This window comes from Chelonia mydas, chromosome 6 (genome assembly GCF_015237465.2).
Source record: "Chelonia mydas isolate rCheMyd1 chromosome 6, rCheMyd1.pri.v2, whole genome shotgun sequence".
Taxonomy (NCBI): Eukaryota; Metazoa; Chordata; order Testudines; family Cheloniidae; genus Chelonia; species Chelonia mydas.
This window is the reverse complement of record NC_051246.2, coordinates 24,754,687-24,779,970: the sequence shown is the minus strand read 5'-3', so window position 1 is coordinate 24,779,970 and position 25,284 is coordinate 24,754,687. Positions and strand designations below refer to the sequence as shown.

The 25,284-nt window shown below is 49.2% G+C and overlaps 1 protein-coding gene across 2 annotated transcripts in view; it reads right to left on the bottom strand.

Moving 5' to 3' along the window:
• The window catches only part of PNPLA2 (patatin like phospholipase domain containing 2), a 52,350-nt gene that overhangs the window by 10,242 nt on the left and 16,824 nt on the right, over window positions 1-25,284 (bottom strand). For both annotated transcript variants that reach the window (XM_037899587.2, XM_037899588.2), the window contains exons 2-5: window positions 13,183-13,415; window positions 12,208-12,273; window positions 1,081-1,290; window positions 22-82 (exon numbers count right to left, since the gene is read on the bottom strand). In XM_037899587.2, the coding sequence (XP_037755515.1) occupies window positions 22-82; window positions 1,081-1,290; window positions 12,208-12,273; window positions 13,183-13,415 (570 nt within the window). The remainder of the gene's footprint in view (window positions 1-21; window positions 83-1,080; window positions 1,291-12,207; window positions 12,274-13,182; window positions 13,416-25,284) is intronic.

Genomic DNA, 25,284 nt, shown 5'->3' with positions numbered 1-25,284 from the left:
GGTAGTAGCCTGGTGCCTTACCATTCTTCTTCAGGAAGTGCAGTGCATCCCGGTAGCCCTGCTTGCACATGTCCCGGAGCACCTGCATGGAGACACAGAGTGGGTCACTGGGGAGGCAGGGGAGTTTGAGCCCAGGGTTGTTTGGTCGGGTGCAGTGTGGTGCAGATTTCAATCCTGGGCTGGGATTTCTAGAGGAAATGCAAGAATTCTCTCCCCATCCTGCCCCACCTGATCAGGAGGTTGGTTCATTGCTTATCCTTCCTCCTCCCACAAACTCATCCCTGCCAACCTCTTCATCTGCTCCCCACCCTGGCACTTCAGCAGCAAAGGAGGGAGGGGAGGGTCAGAAACAGTCTTGGGGGCAAGGGGACACCATGTGAAAGGAGGCATCACTTGCATGGCCATTTGCACCTCAAGAGCCAGCCCTCTCTGATCCAAGGTCACAGTGGGCATGTCACATCGACACATGGCCCTAAAAGTATTTTTTGGCCTCCCTGGTAAGCTGCTCTGATTGGTAGGTAAGTTGTGGAATCCTTCACCAACAGAATCATAGGATGGTCCACTGGATATCTGCCCTTATAAAGCCCTCCAGAGAACAGGGGGGTGGGCAGCGCATGTGAGGCAGAGAGAGAGGCAGCTCACAATATCCAAGCTATCCATGGCGCTCGTAACAAACAAGCGCACTCAAAATGACTGCCTATCAGCTGGCTGGCGGGCAGTCACTGCTGAGCCACCAATGACAAGATGATGCTTAACCCTATGCCTAACGGTTCCAGACTGGCTTTTAAAATGCAAGGGCGGATTGGTCCTGGGTGCATGTGCGTCCTTGTTCAGAAGTGGTTCCCATTTCTTGCATGGTGCCAATTAAATCGAAAGCCACCCACAGGAGGGTATTTTCAGGGTTTCCACCAGCGCCTGCATTCAGGATTTCCCAGGGGGAAGGACACCAGTGTAGCTTGTTTAAATGGCAATGGGATGAACTCTGGGGGATTAAATGTTGATGCAAACATAGGATCCAGCGCGCCATCCACCAAGCTGCGGTGCACAGTCAGTATTCTGCTGCCCCAACAGGCCGCTCACCTGAGGCTCTGGTGGGAACAAGGCTTTCGAGAGGCGGTAGAGGTTGCGAAGGTTGAACTGGATGCTGGTGTTGGTGACTCTCAGCTCGTGAATGTTTGTGGAGCTGTCCCGGGGGCAGATGTCACTCTCGCCTGAGAACGGAGACACCGTGATGGTGTTCTTCAGCTCGTACTGTGGCAAGTTGTCCGAAATCCCTCCATCAACATACCTCTGGAGGGAAGGAGACAAAAATGACTGGATAAGGTTTTTTCCCCCACCTCTTCCTCCGTAAGCCAGTTTCTATCTATCCTCTGCATCCCTAGTGCACACACCCACAAGCCAGGAGAGTACTACAAATAGAGTTTACACTAACAGTGGCTGGACTGACAGCCATGACTTCCCATCTAGGGAGTTTGTGATACTTTCTAACTGGCTTTCTGTGCCTGTTCACCTGAGTGAATTTTTAGTCACAGGAATGTTTGTGGAGACAGGAAAAAGGTCACCCCTGTGAATACAGATTCACAAGTATTTGCACCAGAAACCATAATCAGCACTCTCTGGGGGCTTGGGAGCCATCCAATCAAACAGCAGAAATAATATGGTGACACTTAGGTGACCAATAACAGTGTGGGTGGCACTAACCTAAGCTATGTTCACAGTGACTAATTTGCAAGGAAGTCTGTACTTTGAGCATTCCTATAAACCACGCATCTAGACATTTTAGAACAAATGAGTTAGTAAATACAGAGGCCTGCTGGTGGATAACTGGGCGATAAAAAAAATTAAGGCGTAGATTCTTTGCTGCCAATTTGTCTGCTCAGCTGTAAAAGTCACATACGTGTCCATTTTAAACCCTTTTAAGGGAACCCATTGGCTGGCTAGGTTTAGCTTTGGCATAGGAGTGGAACAGGAGGGTTCTCTGGTGTTGCGCACAATTACCATGCTCTTTTAATAGCGATGGTTCTGTGCACACAGTTACTGCTAATATCCTTGGTGGAGAGACAGCTTTGGCACGTTCAGGTCTAGCTAACTGGGTTGTAGTGGGGTGGCTGCCCCAGTCCTGGAACAGGGGTTAAAAGCAGCCAAGCTAGGCTGACTGGAGTAGCTGACCACAGGTGTGGCCAGCCCAATCAGGCCACAGCGGGCCCTATAAAGGGGCTGCGAGCTTGGAGCTGGAAGGAGTCTCTCTCCAGTCCTGGAGGAAAAGGGCATAGCTGCTTGAGAGCAAGGTACCTGAAGTAGAGCAGGGCTGGGGGAAGGCAAGAGGAGCTGCGGAGCTCCAGCCTGGTTAAACCCCCAGGCTGCAGGCCTTGTTGAAGGCCTACAAAAGGTACTGGGGCTGCAGAGGGGCAGCCCAAGGATAGGCAAAGGCAGCTGGTCCTAACCCCTTACCAATAATGAGTGGCCATTACAGATTGCAGTCTGCCCCAGTGAGCAGGGGCTAGACGATGACTGGCAGCCACCACTGAGGCAAGGTGGGTTTAGAGGGTTGGCGGTTCCCCTGGGAGGGGAGACCCACAGTGTGGGGTTACTGCTGGGGCAGAACCCTGAGGTAAAGGGCACCGGGGTCTGGAAGGGACACGGAGGCCAGCGGCAGGCGAGACACTGGCCTGGAGGAGGCGCTCCATATACTGGAGAGCTAATTCCTGAGATGACCAGCAGGAGGTACCGCACCAGTGAGTCATTGCTTTGCTACATGGGTCAATTCAAAGCATCCTTTAGCTTTTGCATGATCATAGACTGAACAAGACGACTCCCACCCTGGTCCAGCAAGCAGTAGCCAGATGCTAAAGGGATATGTTACTGGCTCGGCTGGCAGAGCAATAAGACAGAAGAGACTCCTGTAGAGCAACGAGGCAGGAACCTGTAGCCTCTCAGACAAGGCTCCTATTCACTTGCAGGGAACTGCAGGGTCAGCCCCAACGTAAGAGACCCTTCTGTCTGGGCAGGTGACTAACAAAAAGGAATGCCTGGATGACGAATAGCTGGCTAGAGGAGAACCCAAACTAGACTAAGGAGCTGCTGGGAGGAAGAGGGAAATGCCCCCGCACTCAGCTCCATTGAGCAGCCCATTAAAAGGACCACAAGGCTGAGGGCAGTCAAGCATTATAACAACAAGAAACTGGCAAGACCTTTTGGAAGTCAGTCCAGCCCCATAACAGGACACTCGAGTTCTGGCTCCCTTTTCAGCCAGGCCAGTAACAAGGGCGGATCTTTCACTGTGCAGTGCTGGGGAAGGCTGGATGTTGGGAGGAGAGGGGAGGCAGGAGAAAATGTTTTACATTTTGTTCTCTCTAGCTGGAAGGGAGACAAGCGGCTTATCTCTGAACGGCTCCATCAACCCCCTGCTGTCGCTGTTATTCACGTCCTTATGTAACAGGCCAGAAAAAATTCCTTCTCCACAGATGGCCTTTCACCTACTTCTACTGGGGAACACATAGCACACACTGAACTTCTCCAGCAGGCTCCCGGGCAAACAAGTTCACCTTCATGGTTCCTGCTGCTGCCTGGACTGAGTGCTTTTGCCCACCGGGTGATCTCTGGGCTGCCCAGCACACTTCTCTGAGATAAACCTGGGGGAAAGCAACACCCTGGGCTTTTATTGTTAGGTTTGCAGGGCAATTCTGATTCAAAGGGCCTAAAAGTAAGAGTTCAAGGAGGGGCTGGATTCCCCAATGGTTTTTACAGGCAATGGCGCCTACGGCAATGCAATCAGCGAATGGGCTGGCTGGTGTTTACTGAGCGGACGCTGGCATCTCGCCAAATATGTGGAACTCGGTGACCATGCAGGAGTCAGCAATAGCAAGGTGGGAGAGAGATAAAAGAGGGAACCGACAAAACTCAAGGGGAAAACACAGCATGGAATAGCAATAAATGACCCCTGCACAGGGCGTTGCCTGGGCATTAGCGAACCCAGCCTCAACAAGTTGCTAAGGAGGACCCTGCGTCTCCACCTGGTATTTCACAAACAGTCCTCCTCTATCCGCAGGCTGAAGAGAGCTGCAGTTGTTGGGTACCATTCCCTACCCTGGCAGCAGCTTATTTGAAGGGTCACTTTGTATAGCCAGAGATGGAGAGACCTGCTAACCCTACAATTTTGCAGGGGAGGAGAGGGGAAGGCAGAAGGAAAGTAGCCAGAGAAGTCTGCTTTACAGTATGAGAGGTGGATGAATGTTTGACTACCTTGGGTCAGGGACTATCTTTTTGTTTTGTTTGTACAGTGCCTAGTACAATAGGGTTCTGGGTCATGACCACAGTTCCTAGGCACTACAGTAGTATAAGTATTAAATAAGAGTTTAGCCCAGTGGTTCTTAACTAGGGTACGCATACCCCTAGGGGTACACAGAGGTGTTCTAAGGGTACTTCTCTTCATCTACAGATTTGCCTAGTTTTATAACAGGCTGTATAAAAAGCACTAGCTAAAATTTCATATGACTTGTTTATACTGCTCTATATACAATACACTGAAAGGTAAGTACAATATTTATATTCCAAATGATTTATTTTATAATTTTATGGTAATAATGAGAAAGTCAGCAATTGTTCAGTAATAGCGGGCTGTGATACTTTTGTATTTTTATGTCTGATTTTGTAAGCAAGTAGTTTTAACTGAGGTGAAACTTGGGGGTACGCAAGACAAATCAAGACTCCTGAAAGAGGTAAAGTAGTCTAGAAAGGTTGAGAACCACTGGTATAGAGTAGCCCAGTGCTTCTCAAGCTATCTGATGTGGGGGACTGGCAATCCTTTTTTTTTTTTTTCCCCAATGTGCACGCAGACTGGCAGCCGATGGCTCCGTGGACCACCACTTTGAGTAGCACTGGAGTAGACCATGGCACAGCCAGTGTTTTTGTAGCCAGGGTGAAGAAGCAGATGTTTTCCTGCAGGTGGCAGTATAGAGTAGTAGCTCCAAAAAAGGGTGTTTTACTGCAGCAAAGGTGATGGTACCGAGGGCTTCTCTCATCAAAAGGAATCTAGATGTGGGCCGGCGCACCCTGCCATCTGGTTGACTGCTACTGACTGTTCCTAGTTCAGGCTCATCTGCAGAGGCACCTTTGCCACGGTGCCCCTCTCTAGCCAACACTACCGCTGTGCAAACCCAGGCTTGCTCTACACAGCCTATTATAACCTAGGCTCTGAGTCCTTGAGCGATCCCCTCTCTCCCTCTGTTCCTGCCCAGCAGTTACAGCCCTGCTAGGCTGGTTAGCTTTCAGTCCTTAGGAGCTGCCAGGATTGGGGCAGGGCCAGGTGTCTCAGTCAAGGGTCCTCTTTTGTGGAGGAAGGTCCATCTCTGGCTCCCCTCCAAGTCACGTTACAAGCTCCATTTCTTCCAGATGGCCAAGTTGCCAGGGGTTAGTTCTGGGCCCCTTTTCCCTCCTTTTGGGTCTCCTCTCCCCAGCACCTGTTGCCTCCACTGATCCCATAGTGGGAGCCGACTGGCCCTGCCCTGGTATGTATGGCACACAGATACAGCGCAAACCCAGAGAAGACTGGGCTGGTTGCTTCTTTCCATTTTCACTGCTGGGAATAAGAATTGTCACACCCCTTACTTGGCTCCTGCTGAAACGGAGTCAAACAAGGGCCTAGCAAGGGGCTGTGTTCAAACTCCCTCATTCCTCCCCCTTCCTGCCGCAATAAAGGGAGACCCATGGAATTCCTTTGGATGCACACAAAGAGAGCAACAGGCCCAGCATGGCAGGGTGAGGAATGTTTAGTGGCTGGTGGGCTCCTCAATAGCAAAACTAGGAGCTTTCAGTAGGAGAACTGGGGCCAAAGGGAACAAGAAAAGGAACTAGTCTAAAGCCAGGTTGGAGAGAACACCCTGAAATATTCCACTTGGTGACATGGCCCTTCCTTGTCACAGGGCTTTGCTCTGCTTTACAGCTCCTGTGGAGCCTGTGGCTACAAGGCCCAGGCTGTATTCAGCATTATGAATAGGGGCTATGTTGGGTGGGATTAGTACGGTCAGATATTTTAACAATCTTACAGGTGGTGGCTTTTGCTGGTTTAAGGATAGCCAGAAGAACTACTCCCTGAAGCATGAACTTACCCTCCTTGTATTCCTCCCCTGAATATTCCACCTGCTGCACAGTCATGGGCCTGCTCTGGTGCCAGCAGGATAGTGGTGTTGACAAGTGGTTACAGCACCACAAGTGTAGGCTTAGGATATTGTTGCTTTATGACAGGAGGAGGAGGAGAAGCCCATAGAGCGCTGAATCACCCAAGAAACAGTCTGAGGGGACCTAACACGATAGGAACACTATGAGGGACTTATGGGAGATGTGCACATAGGCTATTGGTTGTTATCCATTGCAGGCTGTAAGGGGAGTCCTCTTGCTACATCTGTCTGAGTATCTACTGGGGTAGTTCTGCGAGATAGGGCTGTGCAGTTTGATGACCTGATTATGTAGGGGAGTTACCAGGGTGGGCTTGGGAGCCGTGTAGTGTGAATGGGCAGCTATAGCCCTTTTCTCATATGCTCACACACTTTTTTCGCCAGGGTGGCAAGGTGGTATGTGGCAAATGGTGACCCTGTCCTTGCTGTGTTCTCCCCCCCTCACCAGCAGCACAGTGGATGCCAAGAAGCCCCGGTGCTAAGTATATTCCCCTCGTGCACACTAGTGAGTTAACCCCTCACCCCCAAACCCTCCAACTCCAAAAGCGATCCCAGGGAGCAGCAACCGTGGTGCAGGAAGGAGGTGTGGGAGTTTACTTCTTCATCCCCTCTGTCCCTCCACATTAGAGGCCTTGACCCCATGAAAAGCTATGTTGATATATCAGCAAAACCAAGTGGTAAAAAGACAAAACAGCTCATCCAGAACATTAGAAGGAAAAAAGCCATGAGTATTTAATGTGGTTTTAGCATGAATGGTTTTGGCAGAGGTGGGCCACCACAGAATGGCACAATCAGCAAAGTTCTCATGCAGCACTGACCAGACCCAGCGTCAGCCCCCTCTGCCATTTACGCTCCCTAGGGGTCATCCCAGGCACATGCTACCACTTCAATCACTTTTCTTAAAGGTCAGCTATTGCTCACATTAGCCTTTTGCCCCCTTTCTCCTCCTTGCCCACATTGCTTGCTTAACGAAGAGGGAGACAGCTATGCTGTATGAGAGGGAGGCTAGCCTTGTAATTGAGGCACTGGCCTGGCACTCAGGAGAGCTAGGTTCAAGTCCCCACTCTGGCACAGACTGCCTATATGACCTTGGGCAAGTCACTTCAACTCTCTCAGGGCTCAGTTTCCCACCTGTAAAAGAAGATAACAGTTCTGTGTCTGTTTAGGCTGTAAGCTCTTCAGGGCAGGACTGTCCTTTGTGTGTGTGTATGAACAGTACCTAGCACAATTAGGGTCTCTAGGTATCACATTAATAGAAACAAATATGTTGGCACTTGGAAGAGGGAAGACAGCCAGGACAAGTACTTGGACCTAAAAAGGTGCAAAGACCAAGGAGGGAGAGAAACTGTCCAGGGCGATTCCCACAAGAGACAACTGAAGAAAGCAGCAATGTTTAAGCAGAGGCCTAGGACAAATGTGTTCACTGAAGAGCTCTCAGTCTGGAACAGCATCCCCACTGGAAATGGTGGAAAGAAAGCCTCCTAGATAAGGGATCTAGAACTAGACCAGACAAGGCACTTGAGAAAATCCAGCAGGATACAAGGGGTTTGATTAGATGACTAAACCTACTGGATTATCTGCAATTTCTATCACTGTGATTAATTAGGCAGCATGCCTTGGGAATTTGGCAAGCACCTGGGAGCCAGGCCAGCTCTACCAGGAAGCCAAAGCAATAGTCCGCTAAATTGTTAGGTGTTGGTATGGATAGGTGCCCACCCCAGGCAGACAGGAGAAGGGAGAGCAGCAGCCATGACCAGGTCTCCAGCACGATGACACAGCAAATTCAGCAATATAGTTGCCCTTGGCAGGGATGGCGCCAGCCCCCTAAAGCTGAAAAATTCTACTGCTACCCCTCATTGACTGCAGCAAAAGCCTTAAGCTCCTTTCTGTTTGTGCAGCTAATGCAAGCCAAAGGAGGAGCATTACATACAGTCTGTTGCACTCGCAGTTCTGCAATGCAGCCTCCGCCCAAGCCTTCCATAGCCACTCAGCACATTCCACTTCAGATGAACAGCTAGGCCCAATCCTGGTCTATACAAGATAATTCTGATTCACCTCCCATGCCCTCAGCAGCATTTACATAGCAAGTGACCTACTTCCACCTCCCACACAGTTTTCCCTTAGGGAAAACCCATCTGCCCAATTCCAACCAACACTCCCCAGTTAGCAAGGAGGGAAGAGAGCCACTCCAGCATTTTAACAGATTCCCCTTGTTATGGCACTGACTGAAGTACAATTGTTGTTTTAAGGGTTTCTGTGCCAAAACAGGAAAAAAAAACAAAAAAAAACAAACCAGCAGCATCAGGTGACAATGTCCCAAGGCAATTCACCCAGCTCAAGGAGAGCTATTAAGGATAAACCCATCCCACATCTGCTAACTGGGCTGTGCTTTGTAGGCCTCATCACTTCCAAACCTGAAGTACAAAGTAGCGACTGGTTGATCATAGCCATGCCAGGTGATTCCTTTGTGCCACACGAACACAATGATTCCACAGGTCAGAGCAGCCAGATGTCCCCACGCACACACAGGCGTTTGTGTGTCTCTCAAACTCACACACAAAGGTGAACAAATATCCTTATGGACATTTTAGTTTTGCTTCTGCTAGGGTGGGGTGGGTCTGAAGGCAGTCAGGCAAGATGCAGAGTTTTTAATCACTGTACACTAAAGGAGCCAGGTTTTGGTTTTGCAAATCCAGGGATGGTTTGTATCCAGGCTCTGCTTTACCAGAGCTTGATATGATGGTAGTGGAGGAGGAATCAGAGATTCTAGATACCAGGCCTGGCTGAGCTCTAGCATTTACTGGGCAGAACATGGCTGCTGATGTTTTCACTGTATCAGGACAATAAGGTTGACAGCATAGGCAGGAGTTCAGGAAAGCAACTGAATCTAATGAGAGACAAATCAAGGGTGACTTCAACTCCCTGCATATGACCTGGACAAGTGTCATGGCAGGACAAGGTGTAGGGGAATAAACACCTCTTAGCTGCTCCAGGAAGCAATAATTGTTCTACAGCCCACACAAGGAGAAGCTAGTTTTGATTTCACCCCAGGTACCATATAGAGTTAGTTCAGAATGTAACTATAGTTGAACCATTCAGTACTAGTGGCCACATACAACTATTAAATGCGACATTCCTGGTGTGATTGTACGAGAGACTAGTATTGGATATTACAATTTAGAGGGGAGGTGAAGTGTATAGGAACTGGGTGGTATCCCTTTAAAAGGTTTGGGAGCCCTTTAGCAGACCTCCCTGTTTTCTATTGCAGAGGCTACCAGAACACAAGAGAGCAGCTGCATACATGTTACTCTTGGGGGAATTCTGCACCACTGCACATGTGTAGAATTTATGTCCCACACAGCTTTCTTTGCTTCCCTGCAGAAAAATGACATTCTGATGGGGGAAGCAAAGGGAAACCACAAGACTAGTCATGTGACCCTCCTGAGCAGTATGTTTTGGGTGCCCAGGGCTGCCAGAGAGGTAATTCATTGTGGGTCAGGGGAAGACCTGGCTGGTGGCTCCTACCCTGCGCCAAGCTCAGCTGCTAGTCCTGGCTGGGCTTGGGAGGACAGGACTTCCTCTTCCCTTGCACAGCATCTGGGGCAGTGTCAGACCCACCCCCAGATTTCTCGCTTGGCTGTAGGAAGCTCTGCAAACTCTTCTCTCCCCCCTGGCCCCACTTCCCCCATGTGCTTCCTGCACCTATTGCTCATCAGCTGCAGGGGGAGGGAATCGCTGTACAGGGAGCTGCTCCTGCATCTGTCCAACCCCTGTGCATCTAGGCCCCCCTCATACCCAGACCTTCCCATGGAGCCTCATCCCCATCCAGAACCCCCCTTGATGAGCCCTACTCCTCCAACAAGCCACCCACACCTGGATCCCCACCCCACTGAGCCCCACTCCCCCACTGAGCTCCCCACACCCAAACTGCACCCCCCCTTGCCCATTAAGCCCTAACCACCTTCACCTGGACACCCCTGTAGAGTCTAATTAATGTTGCACCTAGAACCCCCAACATGCCTCTGTGCATCCAGATCCCCCCGCACCTAGAACCCTGACTGAGCTGCCCACACCCAGATTGCCCCACACAGAACCCTCTCAACCCACACCTGGACCCCCACACTTTGAAACTGCCTTGCTGAGCCTGCCTGCCCACACCTGGTGCACCTGGCACAGAGGGGCAGGGCCCTGGGGTGTTTCTTGGTCAGGCCTGGTCCTTGTGCAGTGTCAGTGTTGGGGGAAGCCTCATCATTGAGTGTGTCCAGGGGAGGTGGAGGGGTTTACAGAGCGATCTCCCACCTCTGTGCAACCAGTGGCCTGTGTTCTCCAATGCCATGCTGGAGCTCCCACATTTGACAAATAAAAAAATTTACATAATTTTTAGGTGCAGAATGCCCTCAGGAATGAAATACAGATAGTGTCATTTGGAACCCAATTGCATCTGTGTAGTCTCCCCCTCCCAATATTCTTAATGTTATGTAGCATGCCAAGACACAACAGGAGGGGATTCTAAAAATAAAATAAGGAAGTAGGGCTTAAAAAAAACACAAAAAAAACAAACCCACCACAACCCTGAAGTCAAATGTGAGGCAATTCAAATCCTTAGACTCAGACATGGGATGTGTAAGTAGCCTCTGAACTGAGTCACGAGAGGAATGCATACTCCCTATACTTGAAAGGAAGCAAGAAGGCAAATAGACCAGTATAATTAAGTGGAAAGATTTGAGCCAAGCCATTAAAAAAAATGGAAAGCCAGCTCACTTGAAGCCAACAAATTGATGTGTAAGGAGAAAATTAGGAAGGCCAACGTGAAGAGCAAATAGACACAGATACAAGAGACATAAATGGGTTTCCTGTGACAAGATTGGTGGGACAGGGATAAGGAGTAAACAAAATTATGGAGGATATGAATGCTGTGGAGAGGCTCAGTGGATTTCTTAGCACCAATCTCCACCAGAGGAGGTTGGGGAGATACCTACTGCCTTTTCTCAGACAATAAAGATGCATGATCTGAAACTCTGGTGTTGAAAAGAAAAAGCTGATGATAAAAACAAACAAGTCACCAGCCCCAGATGGCTTACATTCAACAGCTCTGATGCAATTTCAGAGCACCCTGACTAATCAGCGCCGGATATATGCCTCAGCCAATCCAGCGCCCCCTCAGTTCCTTCTTGCCAGCTACTCCAACAGAGGGGAAGGAGGGCGGGTTTGGAATGGATATGAGCAACACATCTTGAACAATAGTTACAAAGGTGAGTAACCGTCTTTTCTTCTTCGACTGCTTGCTCATATCAATTCCAATTAGATGACTCCCAAGCCTTACCTAGGCGGTGGGGTCGGAGTGAGATGTTGCGGAGTGAAGGACCGCTGAACCAAATGCAGCATCACATAGTGGGGGGCAAAGGTTTGCACTGATGACCAAGTCGCTGCCCTACATATCTCCTGTATGGGTACGTGTGTCAGGAAAGCAGATGAAGCCTGAGCCCACTCCACCCTATTAAGTACACTAAACTATTAATGACTAAACTATTAACAGGTATTAAGAGAGAAAGCTAGGGAGAGTGGAGATCAGCTACGCTGCGCTCCACAGTTCCGACGACCGTCACGGGTGGTAAGAAGGAACTGAGGGGGCACTGGGTTGGCTGGGGCATATATCCGGCGCCATGAAGGCGCCACTCCAGGGGGCACCTCAGCCAACCCACCGAGTGTTGCTGGGGTAAAAATCTTCTGACGATCGTGCACATGGTGCGCACATACCTAATTGGAATCGATATGAGCAAGCACTCGAAGAAGAATACAAACCTTCAGGCTTCAGAGCATAAGCCAGTCAGTCACTGATGAGGTTAGGAAGCAGCTTCCATTACGGGCAAGGTATTCCATAAATTGTTGATCTCAGGGTTACTTGCACCTCTCTTAAGTATGTTACCAGACAGTGCTGGATTCAGGACTAGATGGACTATCAGCATGATCCACCATGGCTATTTCTAGGTGTCTCACTCTTGCACACAAGGGGAATGTTACAAGGGCTACTTACCACTCCCTGCAGGCTTGGTGGGATCAGCCCACAGTACACAGGGATGAAGGTGCTGCAAACACAGGCCTGAAAGAGAGAGCACAAACCCAGCATAAGAGATCAGAAACATTTTTGTAAGAAACAAACCAGGACCTGAAGAGAGCAATTCCCTGGGAAGGCTGGCTCAGCCACCTGCTGGATCACCTGGAGAGAGGTGGCCTGTTGGCCAACAGCAACCTGTTCAGAGAGTCTTGGCTGTGGTTATATTCTAATGTGACAGAATTTTGGAACAAAGACAAACCCCTCAGTAATTCTCCGACAGAGGAGGGAGCCTGCAGATATCACCTAAGCCAAGGGTGGTCAAATTTTTTGGCCCGAGGGCCACATCTTGGTGGGGAAATTGGAGAGCCATGAATGTAGGGCTGGGGTAGGGAGTTGGGGTACGGGAGGGAGTGTTGGTGTGATAGGGGGTGCAGTGTGCAGGAAAGGGCACAGGGCAAGAGGTTGGGGTGCCAGGTGTACAAGGGGGCTCTGGGCAGGGGGTTGGGGGCAAGAGGGGTTTGGGGTGCAGGCTCTGGCCCAGCACCACTTACCTGGAGCAGCTCTGGAGTGGCAGCGGCATACATGGGGGCCAAGGCAGGCTCCCTGCCTGCCTACCCTAGCCCTGCGCTGCTCTGGGAAGCGGCCGGCATTATGTCCCTGCGGCCCCTGGGGGAGCGGGCTCCTTGTGCTGTCCTTGCCTGTGGGTACCCCCCCCGAAGCTCCAATTGACCACGGTTCCCCATTCCTGGCCAATGGGAGCTTTGGGGGGGAGGTACCCACAGGCAAGGGCAGCATGTGGAGCCCTCTGCCCCTCCCCCCCAGGGGCTGCAGGGACTGCAATCCCACAGGCTGGATCCAAAGCCTTAAGGGGCTGGATCCGGCCCATGGGCCATAGTTTGCCCACCCCTGACCTAAGCGGTGGAATGGGGGGGGGGTAACAGTTTCCCCACTCACCTGAATCAGTTCCTCTTTGGAATGGAACTCCGACAGGATCACGTTCTCGCCATCAGAGACCCGTGTCAGCGAGATGCCCAGGCGTCCTTTAGCCATTTCGTGCCCATTGTCCGGCAGGGTCTTGTACAGGCAGCTGCGGATGATTTTCACCAAGTTGAAGGATGGGTGCAGAGGGCCCAGGAACCTCTTCCGGGCTTCTTTTGAGACCTGAATGATATTAGCGCCCGCCTCACCTACAAGCAAGATAGCCAGCAAACAGGTAAAAGATGCACCATGAAACTCGAGGGAACCAGGGAAAAAGAAAAAACCTCACACAGTGGACAGTCACTTTGTGTGATGGGAGGTCACGGAGCCTGATCCTGGAGCCAGATCAGTTAGTTTTATGACTGTTAACAACATCCGTAATTATGCAGCTTAAGATAGAGGTAAATGAGATTCATTCTTCAGGAGCATTAGGTGATCTGCCTTGAGCTTAGAAATATTTCCAATCCACCCCACCTCTATATATTTCTAGCACTGCGTGGTTGCACCTGTGCATTATCCCCTCAGCACAGCGAGAGTCAACCCAAGGGGCCAGTCCTTAAGACAACACAGATCTGGTCAGACCCTGCTCATCCATCCCTTCCATCATCCATACTGGCCCAACTTTACTGCCATCCCATACATTCCTGCTGGTAAAGCAGAGTGGCATTTAGCATTTCAGTCCTGTGGGAAGTTGATATTGCAACACTTGTTTTCATTTTTGATTGGGACAAAATTTGAAATAGAGGTTATTTTTAATGGAATGAAAAGTTTCTTTAAGAAGTTTTATTTCGGAAGTATCAAAACATTCCAAGTCAGTTTGACACAGCATCCATGTAAGAGGCAATGGTGCCTTATAGAATTTGTAATTCTGGTGTCCCTTGTCCCCTTTCTCCCTTACTGACTAGGATCCTTGGCTGCACTATATCTCCCATAACGCACCATGTGACTTGGTCAGAGGGGAAATGGCAGCGCATCATGGGAAACAGCTTGGTTCAGTTCAAACTGAAAGGTTTCCATTCAGGTGTACTAGACCTGAAACATTTTCTTTTTCCTGACTGGGTGGGAGGGGGGTTAGTTTAGTCAAAAGTGGAAATTCTTACGGAAAGTTTCAAACTGAAACTTTCAGTTTGCAGAACTTGCATTTTCTCTTTAAATGAAATGAAAAAAATTCTGGCCCAGCTCTACGTGCAGGTTTCCTGTGGCTTGCTACTGTGGTTTGTTAATTGGCATCTGACAAGCCAAGTCTTGGGGATAGGATCAGTGTTACACAAAAGTCACCTCAGTTAATTGCATTTCCTATCACATACCTCTCCCCCAGACTGGGGGTGAATTCTCCTTATTTTTAAAGGGCCATTGTCTCATTCACCTGGTTTATGCTAGCCTGACATGTGGGAATAGACTCCAGAGTTTACCTAACCCTTCACCTTTCCAGTATGGCTCTTTACTAGCCAAATGTAAGTCTGGCAGGTGCATCTTTATAAAAGCCAGCAGCTGGGCCACCCCTGCTTATGCCCATGGATTGACCTCTAAGGAAACTCCTTTTGAGGGAAATTTCCTAGTTTGGAATGAACCTTCCTGCCACTAATAGAAATAGTAAGTGCTTTCCAACCATTAATTATCCTCAACTCTGTGAGCACCACCCACATCTCACATGGGGAAACTGAGGCAGCAAGGTTTAGGCCACCACTTTCCAAAAGATCTTTTCAATTTGTCTACCTCAGTCATTTAGGTGCCCAACTGGAGACACTTGGATCTCAATTTTCAGAGTGCTGAGCACCTGCAACTCCAGTGCACTTCAGATGAGTTGCAGGTGTTCTGCACCGCTGTAGATCAAGTCCTAGGACTCTCAGGTCAGGCACCTAAATGACAGAGGTACCTAAAATTAGCAGAGCTTTTGGAAAAGTTCAGGGCCAAGTGATTACCTAAGATGTCTGAGAGGGAGCATGCTCATGGCAAAGCTGGGATTCATACACAGTAAGCCCTTGCTCCCAGGGCTCTGCTCAGACCCCACCTCTCTAGATTTACCACCTCACCTTGCTCCCCCTTCCACAGACTGGAGATTCAGCCCCTCCAGAGGGCCAGAGGTCAGCTGGCCACCAAGACCTAGTATGTGACCATCAACCCATATCACCAAGAAGTCAATGAAACAGACACTACTGAACTAGGTTGGATTTGAATGAGGGGCCTACAAAGGAAAGACTCCATATCCCAGTTTGTAGGGCACTGCTCTAGCAGAGACATTAAACCAGTGGCTAAATTAGACTGAAACAGAAGTCATGGGGTGAGATGGGGAGTGCTGCTCAGCCAAGCCTTGGAGTGGTCTCCCGCTGCTTTTAGTAGAAGAGAGGGAGTTGTGATTAAAAATCCTTCCACAGTTCCAAGCCTAGAAGGGAACATTTAGAAAAGGTTCAGCTGGTGAGCCACGGTCTAGGATTTGATTTGCTGAGCGCTGTTACAGTCCAATAGTATGACCTTGTGACGCTTTCCCTGTGGAGTGGTTCCACCCCATCTAACTTGGGCTGCTCTGGAGAAGGACCCAATGGGAAGCCTGCTTCAACTTTAGCACAGTGACCTAGCTGGCACTGGACAGGGATGCAGCCATCTCCCTGCAGAGGGAAGGAACAGCTGATTCTGCTGAGCCGCCTCAAGCAGCCCAGTTTGGGAGGAGCATCAGAGCTCTGCGAAGAGAGAGTGTGATGGAACAGAGGCAAAGGGGGCAGAATACCAGCCTGAGCCAAACCAAAAACCAGGCCGCAGTGCTGCTGTTTGCACGCACACATCACCACCCCCACAAGCCTCTCCTAGTAGAGCTGAGGAACAAGAGCCTTTGCTTTACTTGCAGGATAAGAGCTACTCTCAGAGACAGAGGGAGAGGGGACAATGTGGGGGGTTGAAGGACTCTCACAAAATAGAGTTTCAGCTTCATGCAGGAACTGTTTTTGTCCTATTTGTAGAGCAGGAAGGCAGAGACCCATTTAAAAATCAGCTCAGAATCCAGTGCCATCCCCCCTCCAACTGCAGGAGGGAAACATTTGGTGTGAAATAAAAAGGATTCCAATTTGCTAATAAGCAACAAGCAATCACATTGTCAGAGCCCGAGGTATTGTGATGTTCCCCACTGAAAACAAGAAATGAAAAGCCACTTAGCACTTATATACACCACTCTTTCATGGTTAAAAGCATTCGGAAGCCAATTCCACACCACTGAGTTAATGGGACCTTTGCTAGTCACTTCAGTGGGTACAGGATTAGGCCCTTGAACTTCACTGAATATTTATAAATAAAGAGGTTCCAATTTTTAAGTGGAATTTGGAAACCATTAGGCTGCAACGGAGCTGAACAGTCTGAGCTCCCATCCGTGAAGCAGGTTTCAGCACGATCAACCCTTTGTCCTGCTCTGCCTGAGACCAGTATTCAGTGAGTGGCTTCACTTCTGGTCTCAGTCCAGTATGAATTAGCCACATTTACTCATCTCCTCTCATCCCCACCCCCATTCTATCCCTGCCTATCTAAAGCTGGTGGCACTGGGGGCTAGTACCATCTACTAAGACCTCCCACCCCCGCAACATGTTATAAAAATGGTGGCCCACCTGTGCCACAAAAAGTGGTTTTCTGCATATCCAGTAGATTAAAAGCAGGGGCCAGCACTAGGGGATAGCAAGCAGGGCAATTGCATGGGGCCTCATGCCACAGGGGGCTCTGCAAAGCTAAGTTGGCTTCATCCCCATGAGGCAGAGTTCAGGCTTCAGCTTTGGCTCTAGGCAGTGGGGCTCAGGCTTCAGCTTTCTTCCCTGGGCCCTGGTGACTAATACCAGCCCTGCTTTCTGGTTTATTTTGGGGAACCCCCTGAAACTTGCTCATGCCCCCCCCAGAGGCCTCAGACCCCCTGGTTGAGAACCTAACCTAGAAGGTTATCAGTATTCTGTTTAGGTTTTATATCATAACCATCACCATAGTATCCAAGTGCCCCACAAATACCCCTATAAGGGACAGGTATATTTGACCTATTTACTGATGGGGGGGGAGTGGTTAAGTGACTTGCCCAACCTCACACAAGAAGTCTATGGCAGAGCTGAGACTTGAACCCAAATATCCCAAGTTCCAGTCCAGTGCCTTAACCACACGGCCATCCAGCCCCCCATGCAAAACTGGGTCAATTCTGGGATGTGCATGTTGGGAAACTATGGGTTGAGCCAAGAACACCAAGCTCCCTTGCTGTGGTTCCTGCACTCTGGATGTGAATGCCTGCGTAAGAACCACATAGGGAGGATTACACAACAAGAGATGTTTACTGACCAGAAGAGTTCTTAGAGCCAGCACTTCAGTTTGCTGGCCACTGCTGAGAGAGAACACACACACACAATTAGAGCAAATATTGTTAGTATTTTAGCTAGTTATTGATAAAAAAATCCCACCCAGATGTTTTACTAAAGTCAGAGCTTGACCAGCAAATGCTAGGTTAAGCTGAGATATGTTGCTCCTCATGTCTGAGCATCCACCTATTCCCCCACCCTCCTGCCCCAGACAGCTGTAAAATAGGGCCTGGTGTGACATGGCGGGAAGGGGGCAAGAGGTAAAATGAGGAAGATGGGGAATGAGGCAACACTGACTGGAAGAGATGAGAAATCCTTTCCCTCCCCACACCAATTCCTTCCCCCACTCCACAAACAGGGGACAGCAGAAATCTTTTAAGAAGCAGAAGCCTTAAAACCTCAGATACAGGCGTATGGGATGCAGAGAGACAGTGAACTGGAGCCCTGTGGGACTGAGAACGGACAACATCTTTGGGGGACTTCTCCTGCCTCCTTTAACGCTATTCAGTGCTTAAGAACAGAGGTGAGACTGCTGTAGGCTGTGAGCTTCTTAGGTTATTTTGAGCTATTACAGACAATGGTAGGATGGGCCATACTGAGCTCTCGTTGGAGACTTCACTTTCATAGAATCACAGGACTGGAAGGGACCTTGAGAGGTCAGCTAGTCCAGGCCCCTGCACTCATGGCAGGACTAAGTATTATCTAGACCACTCCTGACAGGTGTTCGTCCAACCTGCTCTTAAAAATCCCCAATGGAGATCCCACAACCTCCCTAGGCAATTTATTCCAGTGCTTAACCACTCTGACAGTTAGGAAGTTTTTCCTAACGTACAACCTAAACCGCCCTTGCTGCAATTTAAGCCCATTGCTTCGTGTCCTGTCCTCAGAGAGCCACTTTGGTTCTTCCTTGTTTTGTTGTTTCCTTCAGTCATTTAGGCGGAGAGTATAGGGTTGCTCTGTGTGTGTGTGTAAAGAAAAGAGAAGTGTATCATGAGGAGCCCAATCTAGCCTGTTATCCTGCCTTTGGCAATGGCCAGCACCTGGGCCTGCAAAGGCAGGGTTCTTAGCACGCCATGCAAGACTAATTGTGCAATGCTGTACAGAGGTCGAGGGGAAGTAGAAGCTTCCAGAATGCCACAAGCAGCAGCTAAAAAGCAGAAGCGTGAGATTTGATTACTCTTATGAAGCTTGCATAGCCAGAGGCTTCTTACTAGTCATATCAGTTACCCCACCATTTGATAAACGTTCCCCATGCCCTCCCACAGCAGCCAGTGCCACGGGTTGACACACTAAACAAAGAAGTTGGATAGAGGGTCTATGGATCAAAAGTAGCAGGCCCAGTGCCCCACATGGGCAGAGAAGGCTTGATGGAGCAGCACTGGGAGCGGTTTGCACTGCTGCTGCCTCTACTGAATTTGTTCCCTGGATGGAAACGATAGTCTCCAAGGCTGTCAGAACAGCACTAAGCTCACCACATTATGTTAGATGAGCCATTGATCCTCGTGAGCTAGTTATTCTTTGAGTCCTTAGTAGGAGGAGCGGTCTAGTGGTTAAGGAATAGCACTTGGAAGCTGCAGACCTGGGTTCTATTACTGGCTCTGTCATGAGCTGAATACCTGATCTTGGGGAAGACAAGTAATCATCTCCCTGTGGTGGTTTTCTCGCTGATAAAATAGGACACATACTAATAGTCCCCTGCTAGGGGAATTGTGAGGCTAAATTAACGTGTTACTAGCTGCTAGGCTAGAAAGCACCGTACAAGGGCATAGAATTGTTATTTTGGGGGGGGGAGCGATAGCTCAGTGGTTTGAGCATTGGCCTGCTAAACCCAGGGTTGTGAGTTCAATCCTTGAGGGGGCCATTTAGGGATGGGGCAAAAATTGGGGATTGGTCCTGCTTTGAGCAGGGGGTTGGACTAGATGACCTCCTGAGGTCCCTTCCAACCCTGATATTCTATGATTCTATACAGCAAGTTGTAAGTATATGAAAAGCCACTATTCGGCTACTTCATTTAAAAGCAGCCGTTGCCCTGAAAGCTTGGGCGTGACAGCACTGAAGGATAAAGACTCCCTTGGGGAGGGATGGGCAGAGTGAACTCCAGAGCCAGGGACTTTCCTGGAATCAGGGCCAGTGCAGAGGTCCTGCCAAAGGGGATCATGTTCATTCATTTGGGTGGTCATTGTCACAGGACAGGTGACATCTGTGAAGGCATCTGAACATAAATGGGTGGGTGTTATACCCCCATGACAACCAGAGATGCTGTTCCAGGAAAGCACAAAACAAATTCTGCTTTGGGTTTTGCTAGGGACTGCCAGTGAGGATGACCAGAGAGCTGGTGAAGGCCAAACATTAAGGAGAGAGTGGGGTGGGGGGGGGGGGGGAGAGCCCACCCCCCCCCCCCCCAAGGTACCAACTAGCCTGCAATGGATGTTTGCACATTAGCCTCATTATTGGGCCTGATCTAATACCAACAGAAGAAGTCAGTGGAAAGGCGCCAATGGGTCTTCGTATAGAAGAACCTAACCTGTATGCCACTTCTGTCTGTGCCTGTGGATGTAGAAAGCCTGTCTCATCAAAAAGCCATTTTCCACTAAAAGACAGGTCAATGGAAAAATTTGACCCGCAGTAGTTATAAACAGACTCCTCCTCTCCCCCCCCACCCCCCCCTTAAGTCCTCTGTGCCATCTGAATGCTCCTGAGCAGCACCTGCCTATTAGAATCCCAGGACATGGTAGCACATGAGAAGTGCCAGACTGACAGCCCTGGTGAATGAAGTCCCAAATATCCCTGTGCCCTCGCAGAATCAGCTCTGAGGAAAGGCCATAGTTCAGTCTCCAGGCCAGCTCAGACCTTAGCCTCCACACAGAGGCTACCAAAGCGGTGAATTAATACTAGCTGTGGGGCTGGTCTGCTTGTTCGTCTCGTTCCTAGCTACACCAAACCCATTTCCACATAGGTTACTATATAGCTAGACATGGTAAAGACCCCACCATCCGTGAAGCTGCTGCAGTCTGGTTCCCACAACCATAACAAGTAGAACCTGGTGCCAAAATACCAGAGGTCCAAGTCTCCTTTGCCCTGCACACTGTGTGATCATTCACACATTAGTGCAAAGAGCAACAGAGAACTGGGCCTCAAGCTGCCAGGAGAAGTGGGGAAGGGGAAATGGAAGAGTAGGAGACAGATATTCTGCAGAGATCTAAAGGAGCCTACAAGGCTATGCTCTCCACTGAGACCAAGCACACTACCAGGGGTTAATGACAATCTAACCACACTTCTGCAATAAAGTTTGGGGTGGGGAAAGCGGATGATGGTCATTTTCAGCATTAGAACTGGATCTAAAAGCAGCACCTTGAATCAAGGGCATATGGTACAGTACTAAAGAACGCAAAGCATCACCAGACCTAATTAATATCTGCCCTCTTAACAGCAAAAGTACATCTGACCTGCAAAATATTTAAGCCAATAAAAAACAAAATGGAAGAATGACTGCAAATAAAAAGATAGGAACAGAGCATCCAGGAGAATGAAAGAGGAGTTTTAACATTAGCCTAAAGCCATTCCTGCTGCCACCCACCCGGGGAGTTGTGGCTCCCTTTGGAAAGGCTCCATCTCGGTATAAAGAGCACCAGTCCATGCCAGGGACATTCCTGTTCCATTAGCTATAGCAGCTGGCACACATGGAGCATGAACTTCGGACATGGGTGGGGAAGCAATTTGATGCTGGGTGGAACCACAAGTAAAGGGAAAGTTAATGGCATCACTGTGCTTGGTTTCCAATGTAGCCAGAAAGGATGAGGCTAAAGAGTGAGGAATGGATTGCTCTAACACCCTCTCTGCCTGTCACCCATCCCCAGGGGGGTAAGAAATGGATAGTAGCTCCTCAAGAGAGATTTAAGGGCTTCAGATAGAATTCAGGCATTTTATGAAGTCAGGGGCAGTGCTGGACATGCCAGAGACTGGCCTATGCTAGCCCCTCCACCTCTGCCAACACCAGTGCTAGGCATCAGCATGGCTAGTTTAGGTGCAGCTTTCCCATTTCTAATGCACTCAGCCCCATTTTGCTGCCCTTGTCTTTACCCCTGCAGAAGACCTGCTATCATTCAATCACTCCACTCAGCTGTCACCAAGAGGATTCAAGTGAGTTCCCCTCTGCATAGGGAATGGCATGAGCAGCAGGATGTTAGTCAAGCACTATGATCTGCCTTGGCTATTTAGAGTGTAAACTCTTCAGGGCAGGCGCTGTCTTCCAACATGTGTACACAGCACTCAGAGTCCCAACCAAGATCAGGGCCACATTTACATGCTGCTGTACAGATACTGTAACAGAGGGTCTAATCAGATGTCCACATTCCCAACTTCCCTGAGACTCTCATAATAAGGAGAAGAATGTATGTTCTCCCCCACCCCCGCCTGCCCCCAAAGCAGACTCGTCCTCCAGCGTTACAGGAGTTGCCTTATTGCCTTCCACCTGCTTGGGTAAAGCATTATAGCTCCTCCCTGCTACTTTCCCCTTCTCTCTCTCTGGCTCAGAACAGCTTTTTGGAGGGTTTGTCTGCTTTTCCCCAGGAGCAAACAGCGTAGAACTGAATTGTGCTCTGCTCACTCCACATGGGGGTCCATGTTGTTACCCTCAGTATTCAGAAAGCAGGTGAGTGTAAGTCACATGCTATTTCCCCAGTTGTCGCCAGGATGGTTATGTTTCCATTTTAAATGTTTTAAACAGAGCTGATCTGGAATTTTCCAACTGAGGGGCTTTTGAGCGGCGGGTGGAAATCAGAATACTAATCTGTCAAACCAGAACAGTTGGTGGGAAAGGGTCAATTGCAACGACTCTCCCAAGTCAGAGTTTCCAAACATTCTATCTTGACATGGGACAAAACATCCTTCAGTTCCAAATGACTTCAGTATAAATTAACTAAAATTTCAAAACAAAAAAGTGAAAAAAAAAAACCACACACACAAAAAAAAGTCAAAATTAAACAAAACATTTTGATTGACCCAACCAGAAATTCTTTGGCTTGGTCCATGAGAATTTTTAAGATTGACTTTTCATCCCGATTCATGATGGGGAAAGATTTTGAAATCTTAAAAAAAAAAACCACACACACATGCACCACCCTCTCCAGGGACTGGAAAACCATTTCCTGGCCAACTTGAGATGTAAACAAGATTCACCGCAACAGGATTTGTGAATCAACAGCATGGAAATTTCACAGGAAGAGAAGATTTGCTTATGGAACTTTTCCTTGGGCAACCTGATTGCCAGAATGGTCTCTGTTCACCATTTACAAGGAACCTCGCATGGCCGCAAACTAATAACCATTCCCTGAATTCCAAGGTTAAGCCATCTCTGCCTCTTACAGGGTAACCCAGGGAATCACACTGCAGTGTAACTGGGAGGGTGCAGTCCTCTTCATTAGCTGTCTCTTACAGGCTGTCTGTTGCTTTTGTTCATGCTGTCACTTTCTTCTGGGCTCCTTAGGGTGGAGCAAGAAGTGGGTTTGGTTGGACTTTTTACAATGTTGATCAGCTGTTAAAGCTAGGAAATCCAGAAGGGGAAGGGAGCATGTCAAAGCTCTTGAGTAAACTGGCAAAAGGGGCACCATGCCAAGAAGGGAAGAGGTAAGAGATTCCTTCACCTACCACCAAAATGAACAGAAAACTAACTCCATGAAAAGCCAACAAGCAATCGCTGTAAGTCACAGGTCCTTAGAATCTGGAACAGAAACAGTGCAGACAAGATTTGGACATTTCAGTTTTTTCTTCCTATGCTTCAGAGGTGACATCCATGCTGAAGGAACACCACAGAACCTATACCAGGCTATTCACTGTGGGAGGAACAGTGAATATCATAGCAGGCAGGCAAACTGGGTTCCAGTCCTGGTTCTGCCACAGATACTTGCATGACCTTGGACATGTCACTTATGGCCAGATTGTCAGGCCTTAACCTCCCCCAGGTATGTGCACACACTTACACCTGCATTTCACAAGCACAGATACTTGTGCCTATACGAACAACTGCATACACAGAGCAGTGGCATTATCAGGGGTTTGCAACTGCAGTGCATTGTACATGTGGAGGTGGGTGTTGCTCACAGCACCCATGTGTGTATTTTTGGCCCACCTGTGGGTGAAGACCAGGCAGATCACCTGAAAACAGTCTACGCCTTACTGTGTCTGCCACAGTTTCCCCATCTCTAGAGCAGGTATTGTAGATCACTTGGTGTCATACATGGCTTTTCTGCAGCGACTGCTTCCTGCATCCCAGAACCATGTACTGGACACAACTCAGATGTCAAGAATTATAAACATTCAAAAACCAGTCGGAGAACACTTCAATCTCTGGTCACTCGATTACAGACCTAAAAGTGGCAATACTTCAACAAAAAAAACTTCAAAAACAGACTCCAACAAGAGACTGCTGAATTGGAATTAATTTGCAAACTGGATACAATTAACTTAGGCCTGAATAGAGACTGGGAGTGGATGGGTCATTACACAAAGTAAAACTATTTCCCCATGTTTATCTCCCCCCCCACACACACACACAACTGTTCCTCAGACGTTCTTGTCAACTGCTGGAAATGGCCCACCTTGATTATCACCACAAAAGGTCCCCCCCCCGCCCCGCCCTCCTGCTGGTAATAGCTCACCTTAAGTGATCACTCTGGTCACAGTGTGTATGGTAACACCCATTGTTTCATGGTCTCTATGTATATAAATTTCCCCACTGTATTTTCCACTGAATGCATCTGATGAAGTGAGCTGTAGCTCACGAAAGATTATACTCAAATAAATTGGTTAGTCTCTAAGATGCCACAAGTACTCCTTTTCTTTTTGAGAACCATGTACTGTATCTTGTCTGGGTGGAGGGGTGGGTGTCAGATTTCTCACGGGCATTAGTGTCTCATGTTCTACACTTTTTAAATTTTGTTTGCTGTCTGGAAATTATATAAATCCTTAGATCATAAGCTATTTAAAATAATATTTCCAGAGTCCTCTACGGGGAGTTAGAACAGGGGTGGGCAAACCTTTTGGCCTGAGGGCCACATCGGGGCTCCAAAACTGCATAGAGGGCCAGTAGGAAAGGCTGTGCCTCTCCAAAAAGCCTGGCCCCACCCCCTGACTACCCCCCGCCCCAGGACTCCCCACCCATCCAACCCCCCCTGCTCCTTGTCCCCTAACTGGCCCCCTGGGACCCCAACCCTTATCCAACCCCCCCTGCTCCCTGACCTCTATCCACACCCCCGCCCCATGACAGGCCCCCGGGGACTCCCATGCCTATCCAACCGCCCCCTGAGATCCCCTGCCCCTTATCCAACCCCCCTGCTCCTCGCCCCCTTACCATGCTGCTCTGAGCAGCCGCATCCCCCGGCTGGAGCCAGCTATGTCACCGCACTGCCTGGCAGGAGCTCGCAGCCCTGCTGCCCAGAGCGCTGGCAGCATGGCATGCTGAGGGTGCAGGGGCTGGGGCAGCAGGGGAGGAGCTGGGGGCGAGCTCCTGGCCGGGGAGGCTAAAGGGCCAGGAGGATGGTCCCACGGGTCAGATGTGGCCCGCAGGCCATAGTTTGCCTACCTTTGAGTTAGAATTAGCATGAATCTTTTGCAGGCATTCGGTATGATCATTTATGAAACCCAAGCACGTTAAGTAGTGTCATACTAGTACAAAGAGTTCCTCTAGGACTTTTTTTTTTTAAAATAGATTCATAGATATTTAGGTCAGAAGGGACCATTATGATCATCTAGTCTGACCTCCTGCACA